The following is a 19,774-nucleotide window of genomic DNA, read 5'->3' on the forward strand; positions in this document are numbered from 1 at the left end:
TCACAACCTCTCTGGTTCTCTACTTCCCAGTCTTTAAAATGAAGGGATTAGATTGGATTATTTTTAAATCCCAGAATTCAGCTCTAACATTCCCAACTCTGCTTCTAGCCCCATCTAACCCTAACTCTGTCCATATCATGAATTCGTTACATTTGTGTTATTAAATATAAATGTATTTAAATATAAATTTATTAAGTGTAAATTAATTGGAGAATAGCTGTACATGTATATGTGTTTTTTATTATCTAACTAGTTTATATAAATTTATATTTATTGATAATACATGCTCTTTTCCACCCTTCCCCCAACACAATTAGAATTCAAGCACCTTCAGGGCAGAAATTCTTTTCTTAAAAAAAAAAAATTGTTAGGGGTAGCTAGGTGGTGCACTGAATAGAGCTCTGGCCTTGGAGACAGGAGGACCTGAGTTCAAATCCAGCCTCAGACACTTAACACTTAATGGCTGTGTGACCCTGGGCAACTTACTTAACCCCGATTGCCTCACCAAAAAAAAAGTTAAAAAAATTGTTACTCTAATCTGGTATAATACTTGATCTTAGCTAGAAGCTTAGCAAAGAGCCTACCTCAGAGTCAAGAAGGCCTGGCTTCATACCCTCCCTCTGACACATATTGGCTGTATGGCCCTGAGTAACTCACCACCTCTCAGTGGACCAGGCAGCTTTCAAACACCATAAACAGTAATACAGTTACTAATCTGCACTGCAAAGGTATATTCTTCATAGGGGAGTTCTCTACACCCATGAAATCACTGGTCTAGACAAAAATAAATCTCTAGCATCTAGCACTGTGCTTGGCACATGGGAAGCATTTAAAAGATAATTGTTGCATTAAGTTAAAGTGAAAGTATTTAACACATTAATCTGTATGACAAGAAATGACAATTACAACACAGCAACAGAATGAAATTTCCAAACAATGATCCACTGTTTTAGATAATATTCACAGAAAAATGCTAGTACCAATAAAGCTATTTTTGGAGTTTGCCATAATGAGATTAGACCTTTAGTCTTTCTTGAACATACCTATTATCCCTCAAAATTTTCCTACTGAATTATGGATAAATAACCATAAGTATTTAGTAAGAAGTATTTAAGTAAGAAGTAAGACCTATTTAACATTAGTGTGTTATATGTTACCCACCTCTGACAGAGAAATGATAGACCCAGGGTTCAAAATGAGACATACATTTTTTGACATGGTCAGTATGGGAATTTGTTTTGCTTGATTATGCATCTTTGTTATAAGGATTTGGGGTTTTTTGTGAGAAGTACAGAGAGAAAATAATTATTTATTCATTTAAAATTTTTATTTAATTTTTCAAAGAGAAAACAGGTGCATTAGTTTCGTAGGACCATAGATTTAGAGCTGGAAAGGACCTTAGAGGCCATAATGTCCAATGCCCTCATGTTACAGGTAAAGAATTGAGTTTCAAAGAACCTGTGAACTGAAAATGTAGAATTATGTTTTAAAGGTAAATAAATTTTGAAAAAAAATTTAGAATTATGTTTTAAAGGTAAATAAAACGTTCATACCTTAAGACACAGAAATCCCACTGCCATGCATGTACCCTAATGAGTTCAAATACTTCAAGTTTTTTTTAAATTATTTACAAAAACTATTTACAGCAGAACTTTTGGTGATACAAAAGAAACAGAAACAAGATGGGTACCTACAGATTGAAGGATGGCTAATCAAATTGTAGAATATGAATACAATGGAATATTATTATTCCATAAGAAATGGTGAATATAAAAAAAAGAAATGGTCAATATGAAGAATTATCTGATCTGATGCAAAATGAAGTACGTAGAACCAAGAAAACAATATACACAATTACAACAATGAAAATGGAAAGTACAATTAAATGAAATTGATCTCTCTGCAATTATAATGATAGCATGGCTTCAGAGAAGAATAGAGAAACTGTACTTCCTTCCCTTTGTTGCAGAGTTGAAGACACTTTGGGTAAGGAATACTGCATATACTGTCCTCATTAAATTTTGTTCTTATTTCTTCTAAGTCCTAAAAATCAACTCTTTGGTAGTTTTGATTGCTATAGAAGTGAATAAGTGAATCATTATTACAAGGGATAATTTACCAGATAGGCAGAGGAAAGGGATAATATAGACACACAAAATATAGTTTGTACACACACTAAGAGAAATAAATATGATACATAAAATCAAAAGGGAGCAAAAATATTTTTAAAGAGTAAATAGCAGCCAAGTGAGGGCCTGAGGGCAGGAAAGGTTCCTGTACAGTAAACTGCATAGGCTTTAGTTAATGAGTTTTGTGAGGGTAACTTTAGCAGCTCAAAGTCTTGTGATTACTAAAGCATTTAGGGGCTGTTCTCTGAATGGTTTAAAATTGCCATCTAACTGTGACCTTCCAGATTGGGGAAGAGGGGACGAGGAGTGTGTATATTATAGTTTTAAGATCAGTCAGGTGAGAAAGAGAAAAAACCCAGCTACCTGGGAATAACCAATGATAACTCCATTGTCGTCCAATACATTAAAGTTAATGATTGGACCCTGGGTCTCGGGACTGTTGAACTCTGTATCACTGTAAATCTGAAGCACAGGTGCTCCATTTGGGTATCGGAGAGCAACCAGCACCGTGTAGGTGTAGTGAGCCAAGGCGAAAGTATGTTGTTTTATGTTTTCCATTCCACCTGGCAAAGAAAAAGTTTGTAAGTTATTCTCTTGTTGGCAAAAAAAATTGAACATATACACAAATGAAATTAAATACAACTTATTTATAAAATAACTTCTAAGGAGCAAAATACATGTGGCAGAAGTAAATCCACATAGATAGAAAGGAAAATCTTTCCACTGACCTGTCAGTCTTTCTAGAACATCAAATCCATGTTTCAATGCTATAATGTCAAGAAAAGAAATCGTACCATCTTCAAACCTACAAAAATCAAATTAAAACAAAAAAAACCCTAAGTTAAGAGAACAAATAGTTTCATGGGTAGTTTATTGGCTGTGTTTATCTGGGATCTCAATAAATGCTTTACATCTTCCTCCACGTTAGGATATTAGTTTAGGTTAGAGATTTGGTCCTTGTTCAGTCATGACTCCTCATTCTGTGACTTTGAGTCACTTCCTATAGTTCTAGAATCGTATGGTGATGATGGCAAAGGGATAAAATATCAGAATTGCCAAGCGGATACTCTTTTTACCTGCCAGAACAAAACTCTACCCTTGCGAAACAAAAAAAAAAATAATTAATTTTGCTCTTAAAATGCTGCTTTTGTAAGAAACTTCTAAGTGAGGAAGTTCCCTCCACATGTGCAAATCAGCTACTGCTCCAGAATGTATTGTTAGAGCATTATCTAGAACACTGAAAGGTGAATAGGGATCTGACCTCAAATCAAGGAGATCTCAAAGACACACTGGCTGGGTAACTCTGGGCAAGGCACCCTCCTGACATTTGGTAATTTTGTTGGTGGCAAAAAAAAATACAAAAGAACGTTCAGAGTTCATCAGCCCTAGTCACTAGCACCATGGTTGTTAAAACTTCTCACCTCTAAGATGATAAATAGAATGTGAGGTCCTTGAAGGAGGACTGTTACATATTTGTCTTAGTGAAAAGAAGGGCTGGCTAATGAATGGCTAGTCTTCATGAGCATGTCTAGAAGGTTCTGTTTGGCACAATCTCCCACATGGACTTGCAAGCATACACAGGTATTCTATGACTGCTTTCTATCTGCTTACCTTGTGGTAAAGAAAAAAGCCTCTTAGCTGGCTTCTAACCTAGAACTAAGCATGCATTCAGAAGGGCCCTAACCTGCCAAAGCAAATCCTTTTTTTTTTCCTAGTGTGAAGAGGGGCAAGTATGGATGGAAGCCTCTGAGTGAGGACAGCAGTCACTTAGCAAAGTGCCTGGCACCTAGTGGGATCTAAATAAATGCTTGTTGATTGATTCTTGGATCTATAATTCTTGCCCATTCCTTCCTGCTTTAGCCATGCTCCCTGGATTCAGCCAAAGGACTGGACAGCTCCTTGTTTCCCTTGATATTAAGCCTAGACCAGATGCTTCCTACACAGGTGGGCTCCAATCCTGGCTCCCAGGCTAATCTTGTCCCTTGCAGCCTACCCTCTGGTGTAAACTATTACCTTTCAGATACAGATTTTCTGGGGACGTAGAAATCTTCTCCAGCAAGGTATGCAGCAGCTGTTCCTCCACCAAAGTAAGTTTTCCGGAGGAAGTGAGCAACTCGATTGTTTACCAACAGTGCTCCTAAGCCAGTGGGAAACCCAAAGATTTTGTAAAATGAAATGGGGATAAAATCCGCTGGGTGGGCTGCCAGGTCTAAAGAAGAGGTGCTGACATAGGCAGCTGCATCGAGCAACACAAACCATTCCCCTGGAGTGGTCATGGGGCTCAGACGTCCAGACTTCAGCACTTCTATCCAAGAAAGGGGGTACCTAGTTCCTGAAAAATTACTCTGAGCTGGATAGCAGAAGAGATGAGGGGTCTTGCAGGCTGGTTGATAAACTGCTCCATTGCTTTTCTCTGATAACAAAATGTCCTCTGGTTTCACAGCAATTGATGACCCTTGCATTGCCTGAACTATCTTCCTGATGCCCACCACGGATGTGTGGCTGTCCGTTAGGTAACAAAATCTGCTCCCCCCATCCTCTGAGCTTGCCGGTTTCCATGGGAAGGCCTCTGCTACCAGTTTGAATGCAGCTGTGCTCCCCGAGGTAAAAATGATGCTGTAGTCTTCAGAAGTGGTATTGAAGTGTTCTAAGACCCTGAAAGAAAAATGAAAGGTTCTTGGTTGATTTCTTGCTTTGACTTTAAACATCATCTATATCTCCTTGCCACGAGTCACCTAGTCCTAAAATGTCAACCTTAGTTTAAAGACAAAACACCATTAGTATTAGCTGTGATTTGAGGTAGAAAGTGGGCATGGCAATGTAAAATCGACAGTAATGCCACCAAGTTTAAATTTCTCCAGCCTTAACATGTCTCATATGAATTTGAGGCAGGACAGAACAAATCTTAATTAAATCCAAGTATATAATTATAAATTTAAATACAATCTTACAGCAGTCACTTAATAAGGGCCTGTTTGTTGAAATATATAAAAAAGTGATACCTTTTCCCCATCATCCTGCACGGCATGGCACAGTACAGTGTGAGGTTGCCTGGGCTACATGTCATGTTGGTTTCTTCAGCTTGGCCAGAAGGTAACAAAATTTACATTTCTTAAAATGAAGTTGTCACTTCATGACTTGATGCCTCTCTCACTCTTCCTCCTAAATTACCTTGAATTTACTTTGTATATGTTTATCTGCGCATATCGTCTCTCCCCCAAACTCCAGCAGAATGTAAACTCTTTGAAAGCAAGAATTTTCTTTTTTTTTTCTTTGCATCTCCAGTACCTAACACAGAGTAGATACTAACTACATGTTGTGTATTGATTTTGATTAATAAATATCAGATTTGACATGTGCTCCTCTATTACTCTAAGAAATGTCTGTTTTCTATGTCCTGTAATGTGCATAAAGCTTGTCATTGCAAGTAATCTGTATTAAGCAGCTGGGATTTTGGGGAAAGCTTGATTAAAAAGTGAAAATGAGATTTATGAGAAATTAACATTACTGCTTCAAAATTAATAGAATCTCTCAAATTTTCAAACACAGAATAATCACTCTCAGTTTCTAACACTTCATTGCACACCTTTTTCTTAGATTGGTGAAGAATTCTCCTATTATAGACTGAATATATTCCTTCAGGTCTATATTTTATTGTTATGGGTTTCTCCCCAGCTGTGCGTGATTCTCTCCTGTATATACTTCTGCTTGAAGACTGGGTTGAATGTCTATTCCTATTCTTGTGAGTTTCATGCACACTACCTATCTTGGAAGTTGCCTACCTATTGGTCTTAGATCAATGTTTTTAAAAAGTAGAGTTCTTATTTTTGATTGGAATGTCTTATCTTGGATTCCAGGCTGTCCTGAATAGATGGCTTTCTGGCTTGATGCTTTAAGTACAATTGTTAGGTCTACTGGGTCAGCCATATGCTGCTGAAGTTTTTCAATGACCCTTGATCAAACCGTCATCTTTTCCTGTTGGTATTTAACTGATTTTTGTAAATATTATTTGTGTTTTCTATGCAGACACCACAAATCCAGTCCTGACAAATGTCTTTTCTAGTTTACCTTCACTATCAAATAGCCAGGCTGGTCTGTTATCTTGTACTTTCTCTGTGATTTTTTTTCAATTCCTTTTCTCTTCTGCTCTCTTTTGGAAATACCATGTACATTATAAAAACAAGCAATTCCAAAATTTTAAAATTCTGATAAACTCAATGAGCAAACATGACTCCAGAAGACTGATGATGAAGCATACCACTCCCCTAATGACCTCAGGGTATAGACATATTTCTTAGACATGACCAATTTGAGAATTTATTTTACTTGACTATAGCTATTTGTTACAAGGATTTTGGTTTTTCTTTTTCAAAGGGAGGTAGGAGGTTAGACAGAAAGAAAACAAATTTGTCTTATTGAAAAAAATTAAGGTCATACAACAGTTTTCCTTGGAATATTTTGGTCTAATGGGTACAGAAATATTTTACACATTTCCAAAGTTAGATATAAATAAAGAATTAGAAATAATATCTGGTTCAAATGAAGAAAATTAGTAAATCCAAATAAATTAAATAGATTCAAAAGCTATGAAAGAAAGTTGAAAGGACAAAATAAACCATGAAAGAAAGGTGGTGGTACACTAGTGCTTTGATCCTTTCTTCCAGACTTTTCTGGCCAACAATCTTATTGACACTTGAGGCTATCTGACATTTGTTTTGGCCTCTCAGTATTATTCTGTTATCATGTTAACTAAGCATAATACTAGCTTAACTGCTAAGGTAAGCTTGTGAGGTTGTAACACTGGTGGATATGATGACACTACACAGACCTGTTATGAAATAGGGAATAGGGACTGGATCTGTACTTTCACTGGTATACAGGGGACTCTCAGGTGAGGAAACTCCCTCAACAAATTTAAATTGGCACATTCTCAATAACTTAACCCTGGAGAGTTGCCTAGAGTAGTGAAAAGTTGTGCAAGTAAGTATGTGTGAGAAAGGAGACTTGAACCCAGGTCTTCGTGGCTTCAAGGCTGGATCTCTATCCACTACCCTTTTGGGGCAGGGGGGGGAGAATCTGTAGCAAATTGAAGAGTCTGCTACTCTTGCATCAAAAGTTGGAAAATAGGGGGAAGCTAGGTGGCTCAGTGAATAGAGTACCGGCCCTGGAGTCAGGAGGACCAGAGTTCAAATCCGACCTCAGACACATAACACTCACTAACTGTGTGACTCTGGGCAAGTCACTTAACCCCAGTGCCTAGCAAAAAATAGAAGAAGGAAAAAAAGTTGACAAATATTGGCATTAAAATCAAATTGCTTCCTTAGCTACTTGATTTGTTCTTGCTAGTCTTTCTCTTCTTTGTAAGACTTCACAGGACACACCCCCACAAAAATCTTCCTGCCATCTCATACCAATATTTTGTTGCTTGGTTTCATCTACAGGATAGCAGATAGAACCTCATCTGGGATAGGCAGTGTTGCATAGTGGATTGAGAGGCAACTTTGAAGTCTTGAATCCAGGACTGTCTCTGATAGGCTATGTGACCTTGGGTTAGTCATTTGACCACTCTGTGCTCCAGATAACTTTACAAGACTTCAATATGCAATCTTCTTTGGTGAAATCACAGATCCAGGGAGCAACTAGGTGGTGCAGGAGATAGAGCACCAGCCCTGGATTCAGAGGACCTGAGTTCAAATCCGGCCTCAGACCAAACACTTGACACTTACTAGCTGTGTGACCCTGGGCAAGTCGCTTAACCCCAACTGCCTAAAAATTAAAAAAAAAGAAAGAAAGAAAAAAGAAAAAAAAAGAAATCACAGATCCAGATCAACAAATTATCAGATGGTACCTAATGTATGGTCAAAGTGCTTCAAACCTCAGAATAACAAGAGAAAACACGGATATGCCGTTCACATAAAAGACAAACTAATCAAAGACAAAATGTCATAACCAGAGAAATATGAAGAATAAGTACCAAATAGTAACATGGATGAAAATATATTTCTCCTACCTATACCGCACATGTTCAATGGTGTCATAAGTAAGTTTGCTGCTGATATGCTGGCTATGAGGATTACCTAGGGGAAAAAAAATAAGGCTGTCAAATCACAAATATATACTCTCCTTTTGTGCTTCATCAAAATACAATCTCTGACTAGTCTGGAGAGATGGAAAAGGTAGAAATGTAGACCTCTGAGATTGGATTCCCCAGGTCATTCAGTTAAATCCTTACCCAAGCCAAGATTCTCTTCTTTAGTATCTTTAGTAGATACTCATTTGCTACCCTACTCTTCCCAGGGATAAGGTACGTGTTCATAAGGCAACCTATTCATTACTGGGCAGCTCTAACTACTGGTCAAGTTCTTTGTCAAGTTGAACTGAAATTTACCTCTCTATCACTGACTCATTGGTCCTACTTTTCCTTTCTATGATCTCATATAACAAATCTACTTCTTTCTGAATATATTCTCTATACACAATACTCCCAGGATCAGAGACTTAGCTCCTCCCCCTCATACCTAATGGAGAGAGGGATAATTCAATCAACATCAGAGCTGGAACAGTCTCTGCTAGCTCAGGAGGGTGAATGAACCCACTGCCCTCTAACCTACAAGGGCCTGAACAGCAGAATTCTCATAACCAGGCCCCCAGCTTCCTTAAATGCAGATAACACCCTGTTACTCCCATACTCAATCAATGCCATTGACTTCCTATTGCCTCTAGGATAAAATATACACTCCTCTTTTTGGCTTTTAAAGCTCTTGCAACCTTGCCCCTACCTCTCTTTCTAGACTGGACATTCCTCTCCTTCCCCTACACTATGATCCAGCCAGTCTGGCCTTCCTTCTGTTCGTCACACTTGAAACTCCATCTACCCTCTCTGTTCTTCTGAAGTTGGTGTTGTTGAATTGTTTTAGTCGTATCTGACTCTTCATGATCCCATTTTGGAGTTTTCTTGGCAAATATGCTAGAGTGGTTTGCTGGCAGTGGCTATCCCACAAACTCATAATGTGCTTCATTCTCACCTGTCACAGAGCCCTCTCTTCCTTTAATATGCAGCTCAAGAACTATCTCCATATGAAGACTTTTCTGATCCTCACCCCCAACTGCTAGTGTTCTGCCTTTCAAATTATCTTGTACTTAACTTGTTATGTTTCTCTGCATTCACTTTATATGAATGCCATATTTATATGTGTACTTGTTTCCCTATTAATTTGGAAGTTCCTTGAAAGTAGAGATTATTAAATCCTTGGTATCCATATCTCCTGTGCCTAGCAGAGCTCCTGACACATAGTAGATATTTAATAAGTGTTTTATTGTCTAGTTGGTCCTAAAACAGAACGGCACACATTCCACACTTGCTCAGAACTTTGGTTGCCAGAGGCCTATACAATGTACCACTTCCATGTTCAAGAATTCCAAAATCCTGTTTTCTAGCCATAATCTATTGGCTTTTCGCCTCTCTCTCTGCCTTTCCTTACAAAACCCTATTCTTCATCTCTACTGTGACTTCCCATTTCCTGACCCCTCAATTCTCTTCCAGGCCATCTCCCCTGCACTAGCTGCTCTCTCCTCTTCTTCCTACTTGGACTCTTTGACGAGCTAATTCAACTCTGTACTCTTCTCCTTTCTTGAATCCTCAGCCTTCTTGTCAAGTCACTAATTCTGCCCTGCCAAGCCTCAACTTAGATCATACTCCTGCCATTCATTGCCTTTGCTCCTTCACGTGTGCTGCAGAACAAAGGTAGAGAGAATCATGCAACTGTTCTGACTGGCTTCACTGCCCAACCTCAACTGGACCCTTCCCGTTGCGAGGCAATCCTCCTACACCTTCCTTATCCACTCATTATCCCATTCTCCACCGTGGCTCTTCCAAACCTTTTTATCACTCCTCAAACCTCCCTTGGATACCCTTCCATCCACTCTGTCAGCTGATAACCTTGCCTCATTGTTTACAGAAAAAAAATAAAGGCATTTACTGTGAACTCCTCCTTCTCTTCTCTTCCTCATCTCCTGTAATTCAGATGCCCTCCTTCACCCGTCTCACATGATGAAGTGGCCTTATTCCTTGCCAAAGCTAACCCCTCTATTGGTTCAAGCAATCCTATTCCACCCCATCTACTTCATCAAATTGCCCTCCCCACAACATCTATACTACTCTTTCACTTATTTTCAATTTCTCCTTCTCTAGTGGCTCACTTCCTACTGCCTACAAACATTCCCATATCTCTCTCATCCTGAAAAAACCCTCACTTGATCCTTCTATCCCCACTATCATCCTATATCTCTTTTGCCCTCTGCAGCTAAACTCCTTGAAAGGGTCTTCTAATATAGGTGCCTCTACTTTCTCTCCTCTCACTCCCAACCTCTTAAATATGGCTTCCAAACTTATCTGTCATTCCACCAAAACTCTCTCTCCAAAGTTACTAAAGATCACTTGGTTGCCAAATTCACATGCTTTTTCTCACTCCTTCCTCTCCTTGACGTTGCAGCCTTTGACACTGTTGATCCCTCTCCATGATATTCTCTTCTCTCTAGGTTTACATGACACCATTCTTTCCTGCTTCCCCTCCTTTCTATATGATGGCTCCTTTTCTGTCTCCTTTGCTGGATCTTCTTCCAGATCATACCCTCTAACCATAGGTGTTCCCAGGTTTCTGTCCTGGGCCCTCTGCTCTCCTACCTTTATATTACTTCTCTTGGTATATCATCAACTCCCGTGGATTTAATACTATCTCTATGCTGATAATTCTCAAATCTATCCTGCTCCAAATTCTGTGCTGACCTCCAATCTCACATCCCCAACTGTCATTCAGATATCTCCATCTGGATATCCAGTAGATATCTTAAACATGATGCATCCAAAATGGAACTGATTATCTCCCCCCAAAACCTTTTCCCCTCCTCCACTTTCCCTATTACTGCAGAGGATGTCACCATCCTCCCAGTTCCTCAGGCTTGCAACCTAGGAGTCATTTTAAATTCTTTAACATCTCTCATTCCTGCCCCACACCCTATCCAATCTGCTTCCAAGGCCTGATGGTTTCACCCTTGCAATATCCCTCAAATACACCCCCTTCTCTCTTTTGACACTGCCATCACTCTAGAGCAGGCCTTCATCACCTCATGCGTAGATTATTGCAATAGCCTACTGGTGGGTCTGCCTACCTCAAATCTCTCCCTATTCCAATTCATCTTATACTCGGCCACCAAAGTGATTTTCCTAAAGCATGTTCTGATGATGTCTTGCCCTATTCACTAAACTCCAATAGCTTTCTATTGCCTCTAGGATCAAATCCAAGATGTTCTGTTTGGCATTAAAAGCCTTTCATAACCCAGCCCCTGCTCTACCTTTCCAGTCTTCATACACCTTACTCCCCAACATGTACTCCTCAATCCAGTGACACTGGCTTTTCGGTGTCCCATGAACCAGACACTCCATCTCTCAGCTCCAGGAATTCTCTCCAGCTGTCCCCCATCCCCCGAAATGTTTTCCCTTCCCAACTCTGACTACTGACCTCCTTGATTTCTTTTAAGTCCCAGTGAAAATCCTACCTTCTACAGGAAGCCTTCTCCATTCCCTTTGATTTTAAACCAATGCTTTCTCTCTTTAATTATCTCCTATTTATCCTATATGCAGTTTGTTCTGTATGTATTTGTTTGCACGGTGTCTCCTCCATTAAAGTGTAAGTTCCTTGAGGGCAAGGATTGTCTTTTGCCTCTTTTATATCTGTACTGCTTAACACAGTGACGGCACCTAGTAAGCACTTAATAAATCATTATTTATTGATTGATTAATTAATTTAGTTGTTGAAGACAACAATCATGTCCCCCTATAATCTCTGATTCTTCATAAGATCCTTCCTCAGATCTATCTCTGTGAATGCTAATCCTGTACTGAGTTTTATTTGTAAAATAGCAGTTACTCAATAAAGAGTTAATTGATTGCTCAAGGATACACACTCTCTGACTCACATATTTGGCACACCTGCATCTCTTCCAGTTCTCTTCCAGGTATTCATCTAAATCCCACTTCAAGTCAAACACCGTTCAATGCCATCAACTCATCAAATATGTAAATATACCCACTATGTTCTCAAAACTATGTTGGTCCCTATGACAGTTCATTTGGCTAAATTTTGAGAAAAAGAACAAATGAAAGTTTCTTGGCATTTACCATAAATATTTTTGGTTAAATCATCCATAAACTTTGTAAGCTGACTTTGTGGAAACAGAGTTGTTCCTGCATGGTCAAGGTATGTAATTCCTAAAAGAAAACACATGACAAAAGTTACATTTCTGGATATCAAATTCAGAGTTCAGCAATCCAGCACATTTCATTTCACCATGTACCTTCTTGATCTTTCTACATTTGATTTCACAGTCACTGGAATTCTATTCCTTACATTAATTTTCTTTGAAACTGGAACTTAATCCTATATATTTAATTTCACAGAAGGTTGGAGCTGGAAGGGACCTTAGAGAATTTATTTGTTAGGTTCCATTTTTCTAGATAATTTCAAAATGTTGATGTCAAAGACAACATTGTACATTGAATTATTTTTAAAATACTGAGGTTTCTTTAATGCTCTCTCAGGTTTTAAAACTGGAAATGTCATGTTACCTGGTAAAGTATGAATCTCATAAATCCCTTTTTCTTGGAGAAGTAATGACTTTTACCTTCTTATAGTCGAACAGTTTCAAAAGCTAGAAAAGAAGGCCTCCCCACCCAGTGGCCATGTCTGGAGAAGAGAATGAACAATAGAAATACTTCCTCCTCCTACTTGCTGATACGGAAAGAAGGAAGGAGGATGAAGGGAAGTAATTCATCATTCTTCCACCTTAGGCCCTACTCTATCTCTGTTACAGAGAACTGAGGGAGAGGTAGGAAAGAAGACAGACAAGTTTCAAACATACAGTTCAAATTCTTTTGTCTGCCCTTCAAGGTCTTCCACAGACTGGTACCACCATCCCTCTCGCCTCATTTTGTACTCCACACAGCGGCGGCGTTGTTTAGTCATGTCAGTCATGTCTGACTCTTTGTGACCGCTTTGAGGGTTTTCTTGGCAAAGATACTGGAGTGGTTTTCCATTTCCTTCTCCAGCTCATTTTACAGATGAGGAAACTGAGGCAAGCAGTGGTGAGTGACTTGCCCAGGGTCACACAGCTAAGAAGTGTCTGAGGCTGGATTTAAACTCAGGTCTTACTGATGCCAGGCCTGGTGTACTATCCACTGTGCTACTTAGTAGCCCATTTATGTATATACATGCATTTTTAGCAAAAACGGGAGTACTGCTCACTCACTTCCAACCAAAATATCTTACCCTTGTACATACTACTTAATTTGTTCAATTTCTACTCATCTTTTAAAAGTTAACTCAAATGATACCTCTTCTAAGCAGCCTCCTTGGATCTACTCAGTCAGAAATTACCTTTCCTTGCCTCAGACTTCACGTGGCATTTTGCTCCCCACTGGTGAACTTTTCTTGTAGCATTTTTGTACAGTAGTCATTCGTGTGTGTATTACAGAGGGAAAAGCCCTGCCTCCAGAGTCAGAAGACTTAGGGTTGCATCCTGCCTCTGCTGCTTACAAGGGGGCAAGTAGGTAATGCCATGATAGAGCACCAGTCCTACAGTCAGAAGGACTCAGTTCAAATCCAGACATGGACATTTCTTAGCCATGTGACCCTGGGCAAGTCACCTAACCCTGTTTGCCTCAGTTTCCTCATCTATAAAATGAGCTGTTCAAGGAAACAGCAAACCATTTCAGTTTCTTTGCCAAGAGAACCCCAAATGGGGTCACAAAGAGTTAGATACAACTGAACAATAACCAAGCTATTTATAACATAAGTGACCTTGGGTAAATCACAACTTTTGTGCCTATGTTTTCTCCTTTGTAAGATGAAGAAGTTGGATCAAAAGGCATTTGCGGTAAGGGAGGCAGCATAGTATAGTGGAAAGAATGCCAAAACCTGAGATCAAATCCCAGTTCTGCCACTCTGCCATCATTCATTCATTGATGCCTACATGCTTTACCTTTGTGTGAAGAATGTAATGAACACAAAGGCAAACTGTCTTCAGGCACTTAAAAAAAAAAAGACTTCCAGAATCCATTTAATTTTATGTTCTACATGCATGGTTCCCAATCTGTATACCATGGACCCATGCAGTGTCATTTTTGTATTTAAATGTTTCCCTTGGTTTCTGGTTTATTTGTTTGTTTTTACCCAGAAAATTTGTATATGCTTTCAAATGAGGAAATCATAGGGCTCAGAGAGGTCAAGTCACCTAATGAAGGCCACAGAGCTAGTGTCTGAATTTGAATCCAGGTCTTCATGACTCAAAGTCATGAACTACCAGTGCCAAAGGGTCCATCTCAAGTTGTTAGTTCTGACTCTTCCCACAACAAAGGCTCGTGGCAGCAAAATTTTAGTACTTGTTGCATTGGTGCAGAGGATAGAGCACTGGCCCTGAAGTCAGGAGGACCTGAGTTCAAATCTGGCCTCAGACCAAACATTTGACACTTACTAGCTGTGCAACCCTGGGCAAGTCACTTAACCCCAATTGCCTAAAAAAAAATGTGGTCAGCAACCTAATTCAACTTCAACCAGATTAAAATGTAATTGGGAAATATTTAACAAAATAAGTAAAAATACAATCAACATAGATAATGTTAATTGGTAGTTTTCTAAATCAGCATGTGGGCCCCAGGCATCACTTCTATCTGAGTCTGTTACCACTATCCTAGAGTATCACAGGATTTTCCCATCATACCTATTTTACCCACAAAGCAGTTGAAATGGATGATGTAAATAATGCAGCACAGTGGATACAGTACTGGGCCTAAGGTCAGGAAAGCTTAAGTGCAAATCCAGCATCAGACGCTTGCTAGCTGTATGGCCCGGAGCAAGTAACCTACCCTCTGTGTGGTTCAGTTTCCTCAAATGAGAAATGGGAATAATAATAGCACCTACTTTACAAGGTGGTTGTGAGGACCAAATGAGATGATATTTGTGAAAGTGCTTAGGACAGCATCTGGCACATAGTAGATACTAACTAACATAAACGCTAACTTTTTTATTATTAATACTACGTTTCAACGTGAAAACGATATTTCTGAAACTACCCTAAGAGTCTAAGTTCCATATATATAAGACATCATTTCTATGGTTTGAGGAGAGAAGGGAATGCAAAAATGCTAGAAACACATTACGTTACGTGGGACTCGTGGGAACTGAGGGAACCACATTGAATCCATCTTGTGATTCTATTCTAGATCTAGCTCAGTTCCTTTTCTATTCAATTATAGACCTAGTCCAATTCCTAACTTGTTAGAAAACTTTATTAAGTTATGGGAATTGTGAAAAACTTTATTGCATTGTTTGAACCTAGCTCTATGTGGCTGGGAAGCTGGACCACCTCTACCTACTGCTTAGAGACCCTTAACTAAGGGCCTAGGTTAGGCTGACCAGAAACTCAATCAGATCCAAAGACTGATGCAAGGAATTGTCTACCAGTTATACATCTTAAGCAACCATATGTCTTATCTGAAAATTGGCCCCAAACTGGCCAATGTTTCTTTGATTGAATTACCTGTATGCTCTCCCCCTCCTAACTCAGAAAGCCCCTACTCTTTCCTCCAATTAGAAATCAGATGATCTAATCTTGCATCCTGATTTATATCCTATTGTTTTCTTCTAATGCATAAAAATCTGTATTCCTCATCTTGAGGGCCCAATGCCAAACTGAAGAGGCCTGGTCCCAATGTGTTATGCAATTGGCATGCAACTATTAATAAATCATTAGGCTTGGAAGCTGGAACCTCTGTTTCCTCAGTTATTTCAACTTTCACCTGCCACACACATAACACATGTTCATTCTCTCTCTCTCCCTCTCCCTCCCTCCTTCCTTCTTCTTCCTTCCTGCTTCCCCTTTCTCACTTTGGAGACTAAAGGCTACCTAAAAAGTTTGAGGATACTAGAAGGGGCTGACTGCCCTGAAAGGACTGGGAAAGAAAAAGAGGGGACCACCAAGGCCATGGAAGGGACCAAGAGGGTGACAGAAATGACTGGGGATTGAAAGAAGGAAGAAGAGACAAGAAAGTTAAGTGGAAATAGAGGTATCATTCCCTTCTCCCCTTACTGTACTGTAAACCTCTAAATGTCCCTCACTAACTGGGCACAATGCTCTGAGGTACACAGCAGAGAGAAATGTTTGTTTAATTAAATTAAATTATAGGTGCATATGTGGATCCTGGGGTAAATGGTAAAGCTAGATTCCCCTATCCTCTCCTGTGGAGGAAAAAAAAAACACAAGAGTTCAAGGAACATTTTTAAATTTCCATGGCTAGGGACAAGGGGAGGGGACTCCCATTGCTGCCCTCCATGTGCGCAGTCATAAATTGGTTATCTGATAAGTCAGGGAGTGTCCAGATCAGGCTGAACTCAGAAGGTTCAGGAGGCTGTGACAGGGCCATTCTTGACCTAGGCAAGAGGATGTCCTATTCCCAACAACTTACTATAATTTGTGGCATAGCCCCCCCAACTAAGTTGGAACTGATTGTGAATTCCATTTTAATAAGACTGCTCTTTCACAGAGAACCTTTCATCCAGAAAGGTCAAAAGTAATGGGTGAGGCAGAGAAGTCTTGAGCTTCTATCCTTAACTACTTTCAATTTAGGCACATTTGGAGCATGGAGTCACTTTGGACTTAGAACGCAGATTTCACCAATCAGTCCTCTAAACTTTCGTACTGGGCTAGTTAGTTAGAAAATATTAACTTTTTTTTTCAAACAAATGAGAAATTAAAGCTCAAAAAAATTTAAATGACATGAGTCACATAGTAAATCTGGAAGAGAATAGACAAGATTTCAGAGCCATTTAGTCACATTCACTTAACATTCACTTTCCTTCTCGTTTTCCAGAACTTGCTCTCTGGATAGCTACTGTTATGGTATCTTCCCTGTAGCATAAGGGACATTAAAGAGTCATCATCACAGGATCACATAATTTGGGGTTGCCTTTCCAATCTGTTCATATAGAAGCTTATCATATTCTCTCCTAATCTCTGAGAGCTTGTGAAATGGGTAGGCAGTGGCTATAGGTGTAGAGAATTTCTATGGGAAGTTAATTGGACTCATTAAAGCCACCTAAGCTAACTAGGCCAAGCTAATAATTGCTGACTTAGAAAATTCTTGCATTTCACTAATTAATCAAATCAGAAAGTTCTGTCTTTGAGCTTATGGTGCTCAGTAAAAAGAGAAATTGCAAGAGCATGCAATAGTATAGGTTGAAGCATGAGATAAACTCTCACTGTGCCAGGAAAATAGGGTAAGTCTGACTTAGTTTAGGTTACTTCATTTCTGTGTCATGAAAACTCAAATTCACTGTCCTGAGCAGGTCATTCTGACCTTTCCAAAGAACTTCAGGTGCAGAGTCCCTATATACTTTGTTTAGAGGAAAAAACCCAAGGCATTGACAAGATGTCTTTGGGTCTGACCTGGCAAAAGCATTAGACAGCCACCTTTCCACCCTTTTCACCTTCAGACAGAGAGGTAAGAGAGTCAGGATGCAGACTGAGAACTACCTATTTTCTGAAATATCCAGTGAGAGAATTTGTTTTACTTGACTATGTATAGCTGTTACAAGATTTTGGTTTTTTTTCCCCCCGATGGGGATGGGAGGGGGGAAATTAATTTTAAAAATTTAAAGATAGTTTCCATGGAAATGAGGGGCCTTCAGGGCTCACTGATAATTTGCTTACTGCAAAAATCATCACCGAAAAGGCTCATAGGAACTTAAAGATAAGTTAGTCCAACGCTCTCATTTTACTGATGAGAAAACTGAGTCTAGGAGATAATAAAAAGCAGAGACAGAATTCAAACTTTGTTCCTCTGACTTCAGATCCAGTGTATCACTTTATGGTCAAGAGATTAATTTGAAAGAGTTAAATACTACGTTATTTCATTTTTAAATTAAAATACATGAATGTCTGTCATCAAGAAAACAACGGTTTGCCACCTTCTCCACAGCTTTCTCTTCACCTTTACACTCACCTCCCTCCTCTCCCCAGACACCCACAGGTTCTCTTGGTTCCGTGTTAATTACCTCTCAGTCTGCTGAATTCACTCTCTATCAGTGCTTTCATGCTGCCTTGGACATAACCATAGCTGTGCTTTGAGAGAGAAGTGGTCTGGAAATGCTGGAAGGTAAGCAGTTTGTCCCATCGCCGCTGCTGCTGCTCTGGCTGGGGCTGCTGCGGCTGCGGCGGCGGCGGCGGGGTCTGTGGCCTTCTTCCAGGTTTACTAGCCATAGGAAAGGGTCTGACTCTCGACAGAGTAAGAAATTCAGTCACTTAAACCTTCATTAAATGGGTTAACAGGGACTGCCCAGCAGGAAGTGCATTCACTAGTTAAATCAGCAGTTCCATTTGACCCCTCCCACCGTGAGAAAACCAAGACCTCCTAGCTCTCTGTTTGCACAAACTTACTTTCTCTTTCAGTTGTCTCCTAAGGAACCGGCAGTAAGACCTTCATTTCTTTTACGAAGATTAAGAGATTCTAGATTTCTTGGTGGAGAATCCTATGAGAAAAGGAAAATGGACTGGTCACCAAGAGCATGAGAGAAAAGGTCATCTGCCATGGATCTTCTTGCCTTCATCGTCTCCTACTAAATGCAGAAGCCTACTCAACTGGCTTTTCTGCATTTTCTTCCTCAAGTACTCAGAAATCCACCTTGATTCATACTCAGGGAGTAGCTTTCCTGCATCATGTTTTTCCAAATAACCTCTTAGTTTATTTTAGAGAGGAAAGGAGAAGAGAGGAAAAGAGAGGAGAGGAGAGGAGTTGAAGAACTGTTGCTTTTTAAAGCAATTCCAAACTGAAAGCTATTCAGATGTGAAAGAAAACGACGGCAGAACACCATGTCTTGTTTTATCTAATTGTTCCAAGAAGTGGAACAGAATGAAATAAAGTTATTTTTCTTACTAGCTCAGAAAAACATAAACTTTTTTTTGTTTTTAAAGCAGCGGACTCCCTGAAAAGCATCCTGACGCTGCCAACAGCTGCTGCAGCTGCTGACAGCTGGAACTAAAAAATTATTAGAGGCTAGAACTAGAAGGCAAAGTGGTTAATGTATACAATGCTGTTTTTTTAAGGATCTCCGGGACTTGCCCTTGTTCATGAAGTGGGTTGGGTGCAGCGGGTACTTCTGAGAACCGATTGAGCAAAAGTGTCCTTCCCAACAAACGGCAAAACATATTGGGAAACGGGGCACTTGGCAAATAAGATCTAAAGTTACCAAGCACCGCCCCAAGGAGGGACTCAGCTTGCAACTGAAGAACAGGGACCCTAAGCCCCGGCCACAGAGACAAACTCTCCCTCCTATTTGCGGAGCACCAGGTGCGCCAGTCAGCTCTGTAGCTATTTCGCAAGGTTCTGAAAGGAAAAGTGGCTTTTGTCTGTTCCTGTACTGAAAGGGATAAGCATTATTATGTTACCTCTCAATGACTCTGTGAGGGCCTGAGGAAAGCAAAGGCTTTTCTGAGCACAGGTACTATTTCTGCATGTGAAGACATGGTTGTAATGCTGGGACCTGTATAAGCCGCAACTTAGAACTGTCGTCTGTCTCCACTCACCAACTGCCTGC

General features: G+C 39.7%; 1 protein-coding gene across 1 annotated transcript in view; it reads right to left on the reverse strand.

The window, feature by feature from the left end:
- MOCOS (molybdenum cofactor sulfurase) overlaps positions 1–18,597 on the reverse strand; it is an 87,048-nt gene extending 68,451 nt beyond the window's left edge. Inside the window, 6 exon segments of the mRNA XM_020985697.2 lie at positions 2,493–2,692; positions 2,858–2,934; positions 4,143–4,784; positions 8,140–8,206; positions 12,307–12,396; positions 18,236–18,597. Coding sequence (XP_020841356.1) covers positions 2,493–2,692; positions 2,858–2,934; positions 4,143–4,784; positions 8,140–8,206; positions 12,307–12,396; positions 18,236–18,440 — 1,281 coding nt within the window. The 5' untranslated portion in view covers positions 18,441–18,597.
- Between the last annotated feature and the right edge of the window lie 1,177 nt (positions 18,598–19,774).

Source organism: Phascolarctos cinereus, unplaced genomic scaffold, assembly GCF_003287225.1.
Source record: "Phascolarctos cinereus isolate Bilbo 61053 unplaced genomic scaffold, phaCin_HiC Scaffold_4;HRSCAF=312, whole genome shotgun sequence".
NCBI classification, from domain to species: Eukaryota; Metazoa; Chordata; class Mammalia; order Diprotodontia; family Phascolarctidae; genus Phascolarctos; species Phascolarctos cinereus.